The following is a 17,778-nucleotide window of genomic DNA, read 5'->3' on the forward strand; positions in this document are numbered from 1 at the left end:
TGTCCAAATCCACTCCTTCTAAATCCTTTCGCATCTCCTCAAAGTTAGCCTTTCTCCAATCAAAACCCTCAACCCTGGGCCAGTCCTATCCTTCTCCATAATTATATTGAAACTAATGGTATTGTGATCACTGGACCCGAAGTGCTTCCCAACACTTACCTCCGTCACCTGCCCTATCTCATTCCCTAACAGGAGATCCAACACTGCCCCTTCTCTAGTTGGTACCTCTATGTATTGCCGCAAAAAACTATCTTGCACACATTTGACAAACTCCAAACCATCCAGCCCTTTTACAGAATACGCTTCCCAGTCTATGTGTGGAAAATTAAAATCTCCCACAATCACAACCTTGTGCTTACTACAAATATCTGCTATCTCCTTACAAATTTGCTCTTCCAGTTCTCGGTCCCCATTACGTGGTCTATAATGCACCCCTATAAGTGTCACAACACCTTTCCTATTCCTCAATTCCACCCAAATAACCTCCCTAGACGAGTCCACTAATCTATCCTGCCAGAACACCACTGTTATATTTTCTCTGACAAGCAATGCAACACCTCCCCCCTCTTGCCCCTCCTATTCTATCACACCTGAAGCAGCGAAATCCAGGAATATTTAGTTGCCAATCACACCCCTCTTGCAACCACGTTTCACTAATAGCTACAACATCATATTTCCAGGTATCAATCCAGGCTCTAAGCTCATCCACCTTTCTTACAATGCTCCTAGCATTAAAATAGATGCATTTAAGAAACTCTCCATCCCCTACTCTCTGTTTATCCTTAATGGAGCAAACAACTTTGTTATCTTTTTGTTCCTTGTCCCCTACATCTTTGGTCTGAGTGCTCCCGATCTCTGTCCCCTGCCTATCCTCCCTCAAACACTGTCTACTAGCTTTCTCTACTTGTGAACTAACCTCCTCTCTCCTAGTCTCTTTAATTTGATTCCCACCCCCAACCATTCTAGTTAGCCCTTGCAAATCTCCCCGCCAGGATATTGGTCCCCCTAGGATTCAAGTGTAACCCGTCCTTTCTGTACAGGTCACGCCTGCGCCAAAAGAGGTCCCAATGATCCAAAAACTTGAATCCCTGCCCCCGCTCCAATCCCTCAGCCACGCATTTATCCTCCACCTCACTGCATTCCTACTCTCACTGTCACTTGGGACAGGCAGTAATCCCGAGATTACTACCTTTGCGGTCCTTTTTCTCAACTCCCTATATTCTCCTTTCAGGACCTCTCCCCTTTTCCTACCTATGTCATTGGTACCTATGTGTACCACGACCTCTGGCTTCTCTCCCTCCCACTTCAGGATCTCTTGGATGTGATCAGAAACATCCCGGACCCTGGCACCAGGGAGGCAAACTACCATCCTGGTCTCTGGACTGTGTCCACAGAATCGTCTATCTGACTCCCTAACTTCCTCCGCACTCCCGCTCCGATTCTTAGACTTCCTTCTCCGAACTAAAGCTGAATCAGGATTTCTGTCCTTTTAAATCTTCCGTGCTTCACTCCCCGGCGTCACATGCCTGCGCAGTCTGGCCTCTCTGTGAATTTTGTGCTTCTGTGAATTAACAGTCTAATCATTTAACCCCTGTGTCATCTCTGTATGAGACAGGATGCATCGTCAAGCTAATCACCGCATCAGCAGTATAATACACAGGAGAAGTAGGTCCATTATTTTACCCTGATATTGGCATTCCACCCATTGATAAAGAACCTCAACTCAAAGCATTGACTGTCCATGCCAGTCCTCAGATGCTACTCGTCCTGATGAGTTCTTTAAGTACTTTGTTATTGATTGCCCCAGAGACAACTAGGGATAAGTAACAAATGCTGGCCCTGATCATGAAAAGTAAATGAATAATGTTATTCGGGTAATCAGATTAACAGTAGGACTTGATGGCAAGAGGGAGGTTTTCAAGGGAGATTTTCAGGGATGCTTGTGTTGGAGTAAAGATTGATGAGACCTAGCTGGTGACCTTCGGTACAGGATCAGCTGACAGAAAATGTAATTCGAATCTAATAGTTCTGATTGTCCCAGTTGGGAAAGATAAAAAGGGCGGATTTCACTTTGTTGGGTGATCAAAAATCCTAGTGCTTAGATTTAAGGACTGAGTTGAAAGATTAGACAGGTGTTGATTTTTCTCCCCACCCGAAAAACAGAGAGTTCTGAACATACTGTTCAATTGTTCAATGGTTCCATTTAATATCAGAGAATCTATGCAATATACTACCTGAAATTCACTCTCTGCAGACATCCTCAAAACAGAAGGAAAAATCTCAAAGAATGAATGACAGAAAAATATGTAAGAACCCCCAAACTCCCTACCCCCTCCCACATGCAAGCAACATCATCCCCACCTCCCCCTCCCCCCACTTATTCTAGCATAAAGTACTAGCATTCCCCCCACCCACCATGTGAGCAACTGCAAAGCCCCCAAAGAGAGACCTTTGTCTGCAGTACATCAAAAGCTAACTGTTGACTCCAACATTTTGCCATCCCGCAGGCTCTCACTCTCACTAACAAGGGAGAGACAGTTATCGTTCCTTCCACAGCGAGAGGGTAGACAGACTATCACTATTTCAATGTTGCACTCAGTCTGTGAAGCATTGCTTTTTATATTGAGTTCCCCGACTCAATTATCAGCAGCAATCTCTCACTCACCTTTGATGGAGAGAGAGAGCGAGAGGGATCAATCACTGACTGCAGAGCACTCTGACAGCCACGCCCGCTGTCTTTGATATTCCGGCTCCTGCTACATTTCAGTTCGTGACACCGGTAAGAAATCACGTCCACAGGGCCGTGCAAGGCCATACCCCGAAGGCCCCCGACTTCAAGTCGAACTTGGACACACCGAAATGCGGCCAAACAGTGAGCTTCAAGAACAGGAGTTCGCTGTCATGCAGAGCTGCAGTTTGAAAGCCTCCGTAGATCAAAGGTCCCGACAGGACACCAGCCACTCTGTAAAGGAAAATAGAGTGGGATTAGTAACAATTCAACTGCTCTGCTGATGAGCTATCTTTAACTCTGTCCACTGTTTGAAATTATGTAAAGGCAACAATACAGGAACAGCAGATCCACGGCAGATGCCATCTCACTGGCTCTTCACTCACCCCTGGAACATCTGGACAGCAAAGATGCATACATCAGGATGCTCCTCAGTGACTGCAGTTTAGCATTCAATACTATCATCCCCTCAAAACTAATCAATAAGCTTCAAGATGTAGGCCTCAGTGCCTCCTTGTGCAACTAGATCCTCAATTCCCTCACTTACAGCAGCGGTCCCCAGCCACCGGGCCGTGGACTGGTACTAGGCCGCAAAGCATGTGCTACTGGGCCGGAAGGATCGATATGATTTGGCGATATGAAACGATATGAGTCAGCTGCACCTTTCCTCATTCCCTGCCACGCACTGTTGAACTTGAAATAACCTACCAAATCATACCAAATAACACATAAAATCTAAAATAATACTAACATATAGTAAAAGCGGGAATGATATGATAAATACACAACCTATATAAAGTAGAAATAATGTATGTACAGTGTAGTTTCACATAACAGAATCTGGAAGATTAAGCCAAAACCGATTTGTAGAAATAAAATCAGCACGTACACGCATGCGCACACGGGTGCCCGCGCAAGGCTTCATGGTCATGGTAGTCTTTCCTGGGGTAAACACAAGTGTCCCGTATTTGACTGCTACTTTTGTCCCTTATTTGGGAGTGAGAAAGTTGGCAACCCTACTTGAACACCACCCCCCTCCCTCCATCGGCCGGTCCGCAAGAATATTGTCAATATTAAACTGGTCCGCAGTGCAATAAAGGTTGGGGACCCCTGACATACAGACCTCCGTTCAGATTGGCAACAACATCTCCTTCAGCACAGTTGCATCAAAAGGTTGTGTGCATAGCCCTCTGCTCTTGCCACTTTATACTTATGACTGTGAGACTGAGCACAGCTCAAGGGTGGTGACAAATCAGCACATAGGAGGGTGATTGAAAGTCTGGCTGAGAGGTGCCACAATAACAACCCCTTAGTTAATGTTAGCAAGATCAAGGAGATGATTATTGACTTCAAGAGGAGGACACTGAAGATCCATGAGCCTCCATTGAGGACCAGAGCTGGAGATGGTCAGCAAATTTAAATTTCCCGGAGTTATCATTTGAGGATCTGTCCCGCGTCCAGCACGCAAGTGCCACTATGAAGAAACCACGGCAGCTCTTCTATTTTCTTAGACTCTTGTGAAGGTTCAGCATGTCATCTAAAACTTTGACAAACTTCTATAGATGAGCGGTGGAGAATATACTGACTGGTTGCATCACAGCCTGGAATGGACACATCCAATGCCCTTAAACAAAGTGTAGTGGATATAGCCCCATTCATCATGGGCGAAGCCCTTCACTCCATTGAGCACATCTACATAGAGCGCTGTTGCAGGAAAGCAGCATCCATCATCAGTGACCCCCACCACCCAGGCCATACTCTATTCTCACTGCCGTCGTCAGGAAGAAGGTACAGGGCTCACACCACCAGTTCAGAAACAATTATTACCCCACAGCCACCAGGCTCTTGAATCAGAGTGGAGAACTTCACTAAACCTCACCAAACTGTTCCTCCAACTTAGGAACGCACTTTATCTGACTCTACAGCTCACTTTCTTGATGTTTATTGCTTATATATTAATTATTATTCTTTTCTTGTTTTGTATTTGCAGAGTTAGTTGTCTTTTGCACATTGGTCATTGTCTGGCCTATTGGGGGCATTCTTTTATTGATTCTAATGTGTTACTTGTATTTACTGTGAATACCCGCAGGAAAATAAATCTCAGGGTTGTGTAAAGTGACATATGCGTACTTTGACAATAAATTTGCTTTGAACTTTGAAGTGTAAGGTTATTATTAAAAGTCTTTTTGGCAGATTTGAGCAAGCTGGGCTGAGCAGTCTCCCTCTGTGTTCTAAACTTCAGTGGCACTATTTTCTATATTGTAGTAATGTGAGGCATAAGTGTGAGGTGTATTGTTATATCACTTAGCACTATTGTATCACATAGCCACTCTAATTAGCTTTAAAATACTGTCACCTTATAAAATATGTATAGCACTTCTTAAAAGGATATACAATTGGAGCCTCCTGGATTTTCATGGGAGCAGAACTTAATGCACAGATTAAAATTCTAGTTTTGACAAGCTGACATACAGTCTAACATTCCATTGTCACTTTGTTGTAGAGAACTGCTCATTCCTATGTCCCAGAAGGCTTTACTTTATTTCTTTGTGTTTCATTATATAAATGAGAATTATGTAAATGTGACAAGAATAATATTTATTCAACATATTAACGTTCTTCCCTTTGTCAGTCAAGGTAAGTATTTTGAAAATCCTTTCATGCTTTAAGCATTAACCAAACTAAATGGCAGTCAATGTGGATTGCCGATTTCTGAGAAAAAGTCAGGGAAAAGCCAACGTTTTACTGCAGAGTTATTGAAGGCAACTTTGATAGATTGCTATATAAAACACATTTACTGATTATAAAAGTACATTTCAAAGCATCAAAAATCCACATGTCATCACCAAATGTCCCCTTTACTTCAAATCTGGCTGTAGATGGTTTTGAAAACTAAGATAAATAGAATGTCATCTGAAAAGTTCCAGAAGAGATGTTCTGGACTTATTGCAAAACGATTTCAGCACTGAAGTTGGCCTTTTGTTCCAGAGAACAATACCTGGTGTTTTCATAAAAGCGTCCTCTACTCTTCATCTAGTCTTATGTCCTGGCTCGCCCTGATCTACATTCAAGCACATCATCCAACTACAGATTGTTTTACAGAATTTCATAGAGAAACACTTGAATTATAAAAATAATTACCCTTACTTTTCTTGTCATATTTATTCACGACCTTTTTAAAACGTATTTGCACTTGTTTTGTTTGCAATAGAATCTCTAGAATGGGGAAAAGCTGGAAAAGAGATGGAGCCTGATAAGATGAGTTTAGGAAACTGGAAAAGAGAACTGCAAAGGTGTACATGAAATATAGACCTCTACAACACTTTACAGAGCCTACTGCCAATGATGTTCTGCCGACCTTTTACCTTACTAACCCTTCAATCTGACCCTTCCCTCCAACCATAGCCCTTTATTTTTCTATCAGCTCTCTGCCTATCTGAGAGCTTTTTAAATGACCCGAATATATCTGCCTCTACCACTGCCCCTGCAGGTTATTCCACCCACCCACCACTCTCTGTGTGAAGAACCTCATGCTTTCCTCCAGTCACCTTAAAATTATGAGCAACACCCACAGAATGCTGGAGAAACTGACCAGGTCAAGCAGCATCTATGGATAAGAGTAAGTAGTCGACGTTTCGGGCTGAGACCTTTCTTCAGGACTGGAATGAAGGGGGGAAGAAGTCAGAATAAAAAGGTGAGGGAGGGGAAGGAGGATAGCTACAAGGTAATAGCTAAAGCCAAGTGGGTTGTAAAGATAAAGGGCGGAGAAGAAGGAATCTGATAGGAGAGGAGAGAGGACCATAGGAGAAAAGGAACAAGCAGGGGACCCAGGAAGAGGTATGAGGCAGGTGAGATAAGGTAAGAGACCACAGTGGGGAAGAGGAGGAGAGATTTTTTTATATATCAGAAGGAGAAATCTATATTCATGCCATCAGCTTGGAGGTTACCCAAATGGAATATATGGTGTTGCTCCTCCACCCTAAGGGTGGCCTCATCTTGGCATAAGAGGAGACCTTGGAGCATCATGTGGGAACGGGAGTGGGAATCAGAATTAAAATGTTTGACCACTGGAAAGTTTCACTTTTGGCAGATGGGGTGGAGATGCCCAACGAAGTGGTACCCCAGTTTTCAATGGGTCTCACTGATGTATAGGAGGCTGCATTAAGAGCACTGCAGACAATACATAACCCCAGCAGATTCACAGATGAAGTGTTGCCTCACCTGGAGGGACTGTTTGGGGCCCTGAATGGAGGTGAAGAGTCAGGTGTTGCACTTGAACCATTTGCAGGGATGAGTGCTGGGTGGGAGACTAGTGGGGAGGACAAATGCACAAAGGAATCATAGAGGGAGAGATCCCTGCAGAAACTGAAGGGAGGGGACGGAGATATGGATATGTTTAGTTGTAGGATCCTATTGGAGATGGCAGAAGTTGTTGGATATGAAGGCTCATGGGCCAAGAGGAACTCTCTGATTGTTAACATGACGTGAAGATGGAGTGAGTGCAGATGTACATGAAATGGAGGAGATACAGGTGAAGACACCATTAATAGTGAAATAGTGAAACCTAGTCATTTGAAGGAGGATATCTCTGATGTTCTGGAAAGGGAGGACGTCTTCTGAGAACAGATGCGGCAGAGGGGAAGGAACTGAGTAAAGGAAATGAGATTTTTACAGCAGATAGGTTGGGAAGAGATAAAGTCAAGATAACCATGGGAATTAGTAGTTTTACAGTGCCTATAAAAGAATTCACCCCCGTCCCCCGGAAGTTTTCATGTTTTATTGTTTTACAGCATTGAATCACAGTCAAATTTAATTTGTTTTTTTTACACTGATCAATAGGAAAGGACTCTTTTTTGTCAGAGTGAAAACAAATCTCTACAAAGTGATCTAAATTAATTACAAATATAAAACACAAAATAACTGATTGCTTAAGTATTCACCCCCTTTCATTTGACACACCAGATCATCACTGGTGCAGCCAATTGGTTTTAGAAATCATATAATTAGCTAAGGTGTCCCAACTATATACAAACCTGTGTGTAGTTAAGGTGTTTCAATTGATAGTAGTAAAAGTACGGCTTTATCTGGAAGATCCAACTGCTGGTGAGTCAGTATCTGGCAAAAACTGTAGCATAAAGACAAAAGAAGACTCCCAGCAAGGTTATTGAAAAGCACAAGTCAGGAGATGGATACAAGAAAAGTTCCAAATCACTGACGATCCCTTGGAGTACAGTTGAGACAATCATCAAGAAATGGAAGAATATGGCACAGCTGTAAATCTGCCTAGAGCAGGTCATCCTCAAAATCTGAGTGACTGTGCAAGAAGAGGACTAGTGAGGGAGGCCACCAAGAGACCTATGACAACTCTGGAGGAGTTACAAGCTTCAGTGGCTGAGATGGGAGAGACTGCGCGCACAACAACTGTTGCCCTTTTCTTCTCTTCTCACCTGCCTATCACTGCCCTCTGGTGTCTCTCCTCCATCCCCTTCTCCCATGGTGACTTCTCCTCTTCTACCAGATTACTTCTTAGTTAGCTCTTTACCTCTTCTACTTATTACCAACCAGCTTCACCATCAACCCCCTCGCCCACCCACTTTCCATTCCCCTCACCTAGCATGTGCCAGCTTATATTCCTTCCTCTCCCACCCCTTCTTTCTTGGGCTTCTTCCCCATTCCTTTCCAGTCTTGATGGAGGGTCTTGGCCAGAAATAAAGCCAACTGTTTATTCCGTTCTAAAGGTGCTGCCTGACCTGCTGAGTTCCTCCAGCATGCTGTGTTTGTTGCTTGGGATTTCCAGCATCTGTAGTATCTTTTGTGTTTCTGTTAAATCTGATTCAACAATGCACAACAATGTAAGTTTTTTTTCAGCAACAATAATCGTTTTAAGATGCATAATCACATCAGGAAACATTGCAGCCTTCAGAAGAACAGGGAGTTCTTGACAGCAGCCACTAACTATTCATCTGTGAACTTTGCAATTTCTCCAACGTAATGATGAATATCGATGTTTTTCTGCTCATGAAGAACATTGCACATTCCGAACAGTCACTTTTTGTTTACATTTTCAGTGATGCTTTGGGCTGTTGATCAACCTGTCAGCAGCAAATGGCCCTGGGATTGAACTGGGTGCTGACTATAAGAAGTTTTGCATGTTCTTCCTGTGATCACCTGGGTTCCCCCCCTGCGCTCCCATTTCCTCAATGAGCTCAACAAAGACCTGTTGGTGGGCTAATTCGCTTCTGAAATTTGTCCCTCATGTAGATGGGGGGGAGGGGGGAAGAATCAGCAGAGTATTGATAGGAAGTTGAATGGGACTAGTTGCAGGAGAATAAGAAGGGCAGTGGGATTGCGAGGAATGCTCTGAGAACAGGTGTGGATCGATGGGTCGAATGGCCTCCGCCAGTGTTGTAAGATGAGATGAAAAGAGTGGCTGAAGTGATTTCATTGATATATTTCTCGGAACTGTCGATCATCGTGGCCCTCCACCATCCTGGCCATGCTCTCTTCTTGCAGCTGTCATTGGGAAGAAGGTACAGAAGCTTTCGATCCCACACCACCAGGATCAGGAACTGTTATTACGCTTCAACCACCAGGCTCCTGAACCAGTGTGGAGAACTTTACTCATGTCAACGCAGAACTGATTGCACAAACTCTACAACTCATGATCTCAGTATTACTTATTTACAGATTCATTGTTATTATCATTTTGTGTTTGCACAGATCGTCTATTTCTGCACATTAGCTGTTTGGCTGTCTTTGTGCATAGCTTTTCATTGATTCTATTGGATTCCTTTGTTCTACTGTGCATGGCTGCAGGAAAAATGAACCTCAGGGTAGTGTATGGTGATATATACATACTTTAATAATAAATTTACTTTGAACTTTGAACTTCTAAATAACAGAATTTAAAAGGATCTCTCTCAGGGACGTGAAGGACAAACTTTCCTTTAAGGGAGGGAAAACCTGAAACCTCTTAACGTGCAGAAGTGAACCAACTTTTCCATTTTAAATAAGATAGTTCTCAGTGTCAGTAAGAGACACCATAAAGTTATTGTAAAAGTACAGTTGGCTCATAGAGGTCCATTAGGGAAGGGAAAATGCCATCTCTACCTTATTCTGGCTCCTATACATTTGGCTCTTGCCTCACTGAAATGAGGAGATGATGGTTGCACTCTGACGATGAAAATCTCAGGAAGTTGCTCGCTCATAGAATTATGCAACGTGGAAACAAAGGCTCTTCAGCCCAACTTACCCATGCCAATAAGATGCCTATCTGAGCTTGCCCTGCTGCAATATGACAGCCTCCTTCGGTCTATTTGGGGAGCAAGTTTGCTTCTAGTGGTTGAGATCGTTTCTGCATATTAATTCAATATCTGTCCAATCTCCATTAGAGGTATTGTCAATGGTTGATACCAATACAGCAGCTGAATCGGGACATGGACTGACATGTTTTATTTTTCTGACTGAATCCAAAACTACTGCTCCCTTTCCCTCCACCTCCCCTTGCCCCCTTCTCTCTTCCTCCATCACAACTCTCTATTCTTCACTTCCTCCCCTCCTTCCTCACCATCCCCCACCACCTCACTCAACTCACCTCCTCTCTACCCGCCATGTCTCTCCTCTCCTTTCCTGCCATCCTGCACTTCATCTCTCATCTTTCTTCATCTGTCTCCTTCAAAATCCTTCTCCTTCCTGTCTCCCCATCTCTCATGCCACTCCTCTTCTCATCCTTAATTCCACCTTCTGTCCATCCTTCACCCACTCCCTCAGCCCATCCCATGGACTGGTACAGGATTTTGTACCCGGCAATATCTGGAAGAAGCAGGTCCTCGGGAAATGCCTTCAAGGAAGGCTGGTCCGGAAAGTTTAAAAACATTCCTTTCTTTCAACCTTATCTTCATCCAGCTGTCAGTGAGCATCAGCTGATAGATGCACGAAGGAGGTGGAAAGGCTAATGGAGGGAATTTCAGAGCTTGAGGCTGAGGCAGTTGAGAGCATATTGTCCAGTGCTACAATAAAGGAAGGCTTAGGAAAATGGGCTAGACTGGGAGTAGAGCAACAAGGAATATTCTGAGAAAATATATCATAATTTTAGATGTTTAGATTATGAGGACACTCAGTCCTCGTTTATTATCGTTTAGAAATGCATGCATTAAAAAATGTTACAACGTTTGTCCGGAATGATATCACAAGAAAACACAGGACAAACCAAGACTAAAACTGACAAAATATTGACAAAACTACATAGTTATAATATATGGTTACAACAGTACAAAGCAATACCATAATTTGATAAAGAGCAGACCATGAGCACGGTAAAAAAAAGTCTCAAAGTCCTGATAGACTCATCATCTCACGCAGATGGCAGAAGGGAGGAACTCTCCCCGCCATGAACCTCCAAGCGCCGCCAACTTACCAATGCAGCACCATTGGAAGCACCCGACCGCAGCGGACTCTGAGCCCGTCCGAAAACTTCGAGACTCCGACCAGCCCCTCCGACACAGCTTCTCCGAGCACCAATCCTCTGCCGAGCGCTTCGATCCCGCCTCGGCCGCTGAGCAACAAGCAAAGCTGAGGACTCAAGGCCTTCCCCTCCGGAGATTCTGGACCACACAGTAGCAGCAGCAGCAAAGCAGGCATTTCAGAGTTTCACCAGATGTTCCTCCGTGCTCTCACGTCCGTCTCGATCAAATCAGGATTGTGCACGGTACCCTACTTGACAAATAACAGACATCACCACCGGAGTGGCCGCTGGGAGCTGCGTATTGCCTGTGTATTTCAGAGTGTGTTTTTTTTTATAACCTAATATTGCATTTTGGTTCTGAAAGCAAATTTAGGGTTGTGGAAGTTGACAGGAAACTAGAAAGACTGTAGATGCATTGGTACAATACAGGTCACAAACTGTATCTTGCAAAAACAGCAGTATAGTTGTTTGCATTGGGGCTGGGTTTTCAACTGGGAGTCCGCAGACCACTTGCTTAATGGTATTGATCTATGGCATAAAAGCGGTTGCACTAGAGATTGCTGGTCACTCTGAGTCTTTGGAATTTGTGGTCTGCGTGCTTCGAAATTTATCTAATATTAGATAGCATCATGTTCACCCATTCTGCCCCACCGTCATTGTACAACCACATCTTACGCAAAACCCCTCAACTGCTGTGATGAGCAGAGTCCACAAAATAACCCTAGTGTGCCCATCTGTGTTTTGGTCACTGGATATAATCTGAGATTGGCAACTGTTGCGTAACCAAAAAAGCAGCTTGTGAGATCTGCTATGAACCTTTGCTGGGATTTCAAGAAATAATTGGTGCACAGCTAGATTTAAGCCGAACCCTCTATAGACATCATTATATGCTCTTGGTCGCTCTAATCACCATGCTGTATGCCATTTACTGAGTGAACTGTTTTAACCCAGTCTTTATAAAGAAGAACGCACTTGCTCAGGTTTCTAAGAAAACTTCACACACACCCCTGACTTGCTGCATTCTGTTGTATTCAGGACTGTCATAAGCTGCGACTGAATTGTTGTCTACACCGGTGCTCTTGTCATTTTCAACAAGCTCATTTCCCCAGATATTCATCAGTAAATACAGACCATGTTTCTTTGAAGATAGACATGCTGGGAGTCGTCTGCCTAAGGATCCAGACACAGTTACAACTGAATAGGTCGTTACCCACTAAATGATACTTTTTTTTAGTTCAGATCGATTTCAGGGAGACAATATATTTCCAGCTCATCTTGAGTTATCAGAGTGAAGCTTCAGCAATTCTTGTGGCCTTTTCAGTCAATAAAAGGCAAGGGTCTAATTGTTGGTGAGGGGAGAAAAGGGGACCAGCTGTCAAGGAATTATTACAGTTGAGTCAGATATTATTTTTTTCTTTGAGAGTACATTCAAAAGTGTTTGATCTTGCTCTGACATTTTTCTTTATTGTTTAATTTACAGAGCCTGTGTTGTAACGCTGTTAAGATTTTCTTTATGAATCTTTCTTATTTTAGTTGTATTCTTCTCATCGTTCCCTTGACCTTCGTTTATTTCCAGTTCTTCTTTATTGCATGGGGATTTGGTTCTGCAAGCACAAAAGATTTGCCAGCTCTTTGCCTTACTCCATGCTGTGAGGAAGCAGTGTTGAAACAGCATTTGTTTATTAAAATGGGAGTCGACCATTTGTATTTTGGGACATTACAGGAAGGACTGCTTGAGATCCACTGGCATCTGGTGCTGAAGCAACAAACCTTGGCATCGATGGGGCAAAATGAACACGGTCCTTCCATAAAGCCAGCATGATATTCAGCATCAGTGATTTCTACAAAGCATTAAACTAATCAGCCAATACCTGTTTCGCAGTAGTGTCCATAGTGAATTTTTTCCCCTCCTCATGTTTGATATTAGTTCTCCCAGTCAAGTCATTGTGTACTCCTAGACCCTTGAGATTCCTCAATGTTTGAAGGAATTACAATCACTTTTACTATCTGTACCTAAAAGCACAGAGGCTATTCAGCCCAATGAGTCAATGCTAGCTCCCAGCAGAGCAATCTCTTCACTTCCATTTCCCCCTTTGTTTTCCTTGTGACTCTCTTACTCTCACTCTCATATTCTGACCAAATCCCCTTTGACACTTCTGTCACGTACCGACAATAAGGGATTATTTCCCAGCAGACAGTTAACTGACCCACACTCCTTCGGGGTGCAGGAGGAAACCAGAGCACCCAGAGGAAACACATGTAGTCATGGACTGAATGTGAAAAAAAAAACCTCCATACTTTCAGCATTGATAGAGCTTGGAGTCAGCAGTCCGAACGGTTGTGACATGGTGCCGCTCCTAGCTGCTTGAGATTTCTCAATGGTTTGAAGGATTTAAGATTCCTTTTGTCACATACCTGAGATGGGGATGTCGTGGAGGGTTTTGGGGCATGGTGCATGGGTAAGTGGAGTTAAAAAGTATGCACTTGCTTTAAACTCTGAGGTATCTGACAGGCCCCCTTCAATGTGTCAACTTTGTTTTCAGCATGTCCACCAGGGTCCTATAAGTCGTCCGTTCAAGAAACTGAATGCTCCTGGTGTCCTGAGCATAGCTACACTGAAGAAGCAGGATCAGTCCAGTGTTACTGTAAGGCAGACTACTACAAGCTGACCTCGGACCTGGCAGCAGCCCCTTGCACCAGTAAGTCTGCCTGCTTTTGTTATCTCTTGCATGCATTGATGTATTGAGAAATAAACCTTGAGTACAAGAGATTCTGCAGATGCTGGCAATCTTCAGCAGCATGCGCAAAATGGGGGAAGAGCTCAGCAATTCAGGCAGCAGCTCTGGAAAGGAATAAAGAGTCAAATGTTTTTCATCTGGACTCACGATTCATGATGAAGGGTCTCAGTCCCAAACAACGACTGTTATCCCCCTCCATCGATGCTGCCTGGCCTGCTGAGCCCTCCAGCACTTTGTATGTGTTGCTATAGAAACAGATCTGATTACTTTTCCAGTCATGATGATTAAAGTCAGAGTCAAATAGCATGGATACAGCAGCGTCTGCACACCGAGTTGGTTCTGACCATCAAGCATTTATTTTTGCACTCATCGAGCATTACCGTAATCCTATTTCATTCTCCTCACATGCACATCATCTTCCATCAGATTTTATCATTCATCTGTACATTAGGCACAATTTACATTGGTCAGTTAACCTACCAACCTGCGCAAGTTTGGTTTGGCAGAGTGGGGGAGCTGGAACATCTGGAGTCAAAGCAAGAACTTGCAAACTCCACACGGATGGTAACAGAGATCAGGTTAGAACCCATATCTCTGGAACTGTGAGACAGCAGCTCCACAAATTATCCCTCTATGTTCTTGGCTATCTTCCCACTCTGTCTCCTCTAGCAATGCTATTTCCTTTCCTCTGCCGGCATCAGCTCCCAGGATGAGGCTTTCCTTTTCAGGATGTCAGAGGTGTTCCTCTTCAAAGAATGGGGTTTTCTTTCCTGCTCCATTGATGTGGCCATCACCCTCATCTCTTTTACTTCCTAGACATCCACACTCTCCCCATTTTCCCACCACCTTAGCAGGGTTAGAATCCCTCTTGTTCTCACGTACCACCTCATGAGCGTCTCCATTCAACACATCATTCTCCACAAATTCCACTGTCTTCATCGGGATCCTACCACCAAGCACATTTTTTATTTCCTCCCCACACTTACTGCTTTCCGCAGGGATCTCTTCCTCCGTGATTCCCTTGTCCATTCATCCCTCCCCACTAATCTCCCTTCTGGCACATATCCCTGCAAGTGATGAAAAAGTTACACCTGCCTATTCATCTCCTCCCTTACCTCCAGTCAGGGCCCCAAACTGTCCTTCCAGGTGAGGCAACACTTCACCTACGAAACTGATGGGGTCATCTATTGTATCTGTTGCTCCTGATGTGGCCTCCTCTACATTGCATGCCATCTTGGACAATGTCTCCCATCCACTACATAATGTACTGGTTGGGCACAGGAGTACATTCAGCAAGAGACTTATTCCACCGAGATGCAGCACAGAGCGTCATAGGAAGTCATTCCTGCCTGTGGCCATCAAACTTTACAACTCCTCCCTTGGAGGTTCAGAAACCCTGAGGACTTATTTCCTGGCATAACTTACATATTACTATTTAACTATTTATGGTTTTATTACTATTTATTATTTATGGTGCAACTGTAACGAAAACCAATTTCCCCCGGGATCAATAAAGTGTGACTATGACTATGACTATTGGTGAGAGCCAGTGTAAATTGGGTGACTACTTTGTTGAGCACCCCTGCTCCATCCAGCAAAAGCAGAATCTCCCGGTGGCTAACCATTTTAATTCTTATCCTCATTCCTGTATGACATGTCAGCCCGTGACCTTCTCTTTTGCCGCAGTGAGGCCACTCTCAGGGTGGAGGAGCAACACATCATATTCCGTCTAGGTAGCCTCCAACCTGATGGCATGAACATTGATTTCCCCTTCCAATAAGTACTTCCCTTCCACTTCCCTCTTCTTCTATTCCCCTCTCTGGCCTTTTACCTCTTCACTTCACCTTCCTATCAGATTTCCCAATAGCCCCCCTTTCTTCCCTTTCTCCCATGGTTCACTCTCCTCTCCTATCCGATCACTTAGGATTCTCCAACCCTTGACATTTCCCACCCACCTGGCTTCACCTGTCATCTTCCAGCTAGTTCTCCTTCCCCTACCCCCACCTTTTTATTCTGATGTCTTCCCCCTTCCTATCCAATCCTGAAGAACACTCTCAGCCTGAAACATCAACTGTTTATTCATTTCCAGGAGATGCTGCCTGACCTGTTGAGTTCCTCCAACACTTTGTGCGTGTGTTAATCAAAATCTATCAGTATTTCAGTCAGGGTATAAACGTTCCGGCTGAGCTTAGTTTGTTGTCAGATGGAGTCTGTGCTTTCTCCTCCTGCTGTTTGGCAAGGAGAGGTGTGCTTTAAGATGACTCTAAAATGAATACTTTGTGTATCATTTAATATAATGCCAATAGGTTGTCTTCTTGAGAAAGCTGCTATGATAAAGCACGAAAGTAAAAGTTAAAAACACCGGAAAGAAGGAGGGAGGACAGAGAAATGAATAAAATTCTTTACAATTTTTGTTACAAACATTTATCTTCTGTTGCGGAGATGAATTGGCCTGTTTTGCAAAACTTTCCTTGTAGTTCATTGAAATTACAGACATTCAGAACCAGCGTGGATAACTTCACTCACTGCAACTCTGAACTGATTCCACAACTTACTGACTCAACTTTCAAAGACCCCACAATTCTTGTTCTCAGAATTACGTATTTATTTTTATTCTCGGATTTTAACCACTGCACGTTTATACTAGTTGTCAAAAAACAGCTCAAAATAAGGCGAAACGATAGGGACCATTAAATAGGGAAGTTGGAGCATATTTGTCTTCTTTTGCACATTGGTTGTTTGTCAGTCTTTATTAATAAATTCTATTGCATTTATATTTGTGTAAGTGCCTGTAAAAATGAATCTTAAGGTAGTATACGATGACATGCATACTCTGATAATAAATTTACTTAGAACTCTGAACTTCATTCAAGTTTGTGTTACGTGCCCACCCTCCTTTTGCTTAATACTGATGACCCAGGGTGTTAAGGCCAAACCTGCTCTGTTTGCCTCTCCCCAGTAGCACAACCTTCTGCATCGAAGTAGCACAGGTCCACATTCTTCGGTGTTTTCTCACTCACCACTCTATTAGCTTTATGTTAATAGGCAGCAAGAGTTGTCCACAGCTAACACCTTGAAGGGTTCCTGAGCCAACTGCAAACTGAAAGAGAATACACTGCAGGAGATGTATGAAAATGGTTGGTAAAAGTCCTTTAACAATTCAGGTTCCTCAATGGCCCCTGCACCTCCTTGCCAATGCAGAAAGACTGAGACTGATAATGAGAGTCCACCTCCTCCGTTCCATTTCTTAGTTCCTATCCACCCTTACCAAAACCTTTCCATGGTCCAAGATGTCTTTTAGGTTATTCCAGATGTATGAGAGCTTCTCTTCACCAGCTTTCCTATTTAAATTGTCTCTATCGCTTCACCTTATCTTGTGCTGCTTTTTGACAACAAATATAAATGTGCAATTGCGAAAATCTGAGAATGGTTACACAGGAAAATCCTGCATTTTGCATTTTGGTATGTTTTTGTATCAGAAGTTGCCTTGCAAGCAAAGACTGATGTATGTTCTGGCAATTACAGTATTTAGGTTACAATAATTACCGCAGGCAAAGATAAACCGATAATTATCTTATTGAGTTTTCCAATTCTCGGACTTCTGGCTCCGATCATTGGGAATTTGAAAAAGAGCAGCTTGTCTGTGCCCTTTGTGTTACTGAACCTGAGTCTGTGAAACTTCAGCATTCGATCTTTCTACCATTCGATAGCTTGAATAATTACCTGCATGAATTATTCAAGTCCTCTCAGTCACCTAGAAAGAACCCTTCTAGTAACGACAATCACAACACGCTTCACAGAAATCAAACCGCAAAGACTATTACAAGCTAAGTCAACCTGTTAAATGC

General features: G+C 43.4%; 1 protein-coding gene and 1 pseudogene across 1 annotated transcript in view; one reads left to right on the forward strand and one right to left on the reverse strand.

The window, feature by feature from the left end:
* The window catches only part of LOC134338216 (sin3 histone deacetylase corepressor complex component SDS3-like), a 162,400-nt pseudogene extending 159,585 nt beyond the window's left edge, over positions 1 to 2,815 (reverse strand).
* Positions 1 to 17,778, forward strand: part of LOC134338281 (ephrin type-A receptor 7-like) — a 795,126-nt gene that overhangs the window by 389,693 nt on the left and 387,655 nt on the right. The window contains exon 4 of the mRNA XM_063034005.1: positions 13,736 to 13,891. Within this exon, the coding sequence (XP_062890075.1) occupies positions 13,736 to 13,891 (156 nt within the window). The remainder of the gene's footprint in view (positions 1 to 13,735; positions 13,892 to 17,778) is intronic.

Source organism: Mobula hypostoma, chromosome 26 (assembly GCF_963921235.1).
Source record: "Mobula hypostoma chromosome 26, sMobHyp1.1, whole genome shotgun sequence".
Lineage (NCBI taxonomy): Eukaryota > Metazoa > Chordata > Chondrichthyes > Myliobatiformes > Myliobatidae > Mobula > Mobula hypostoma.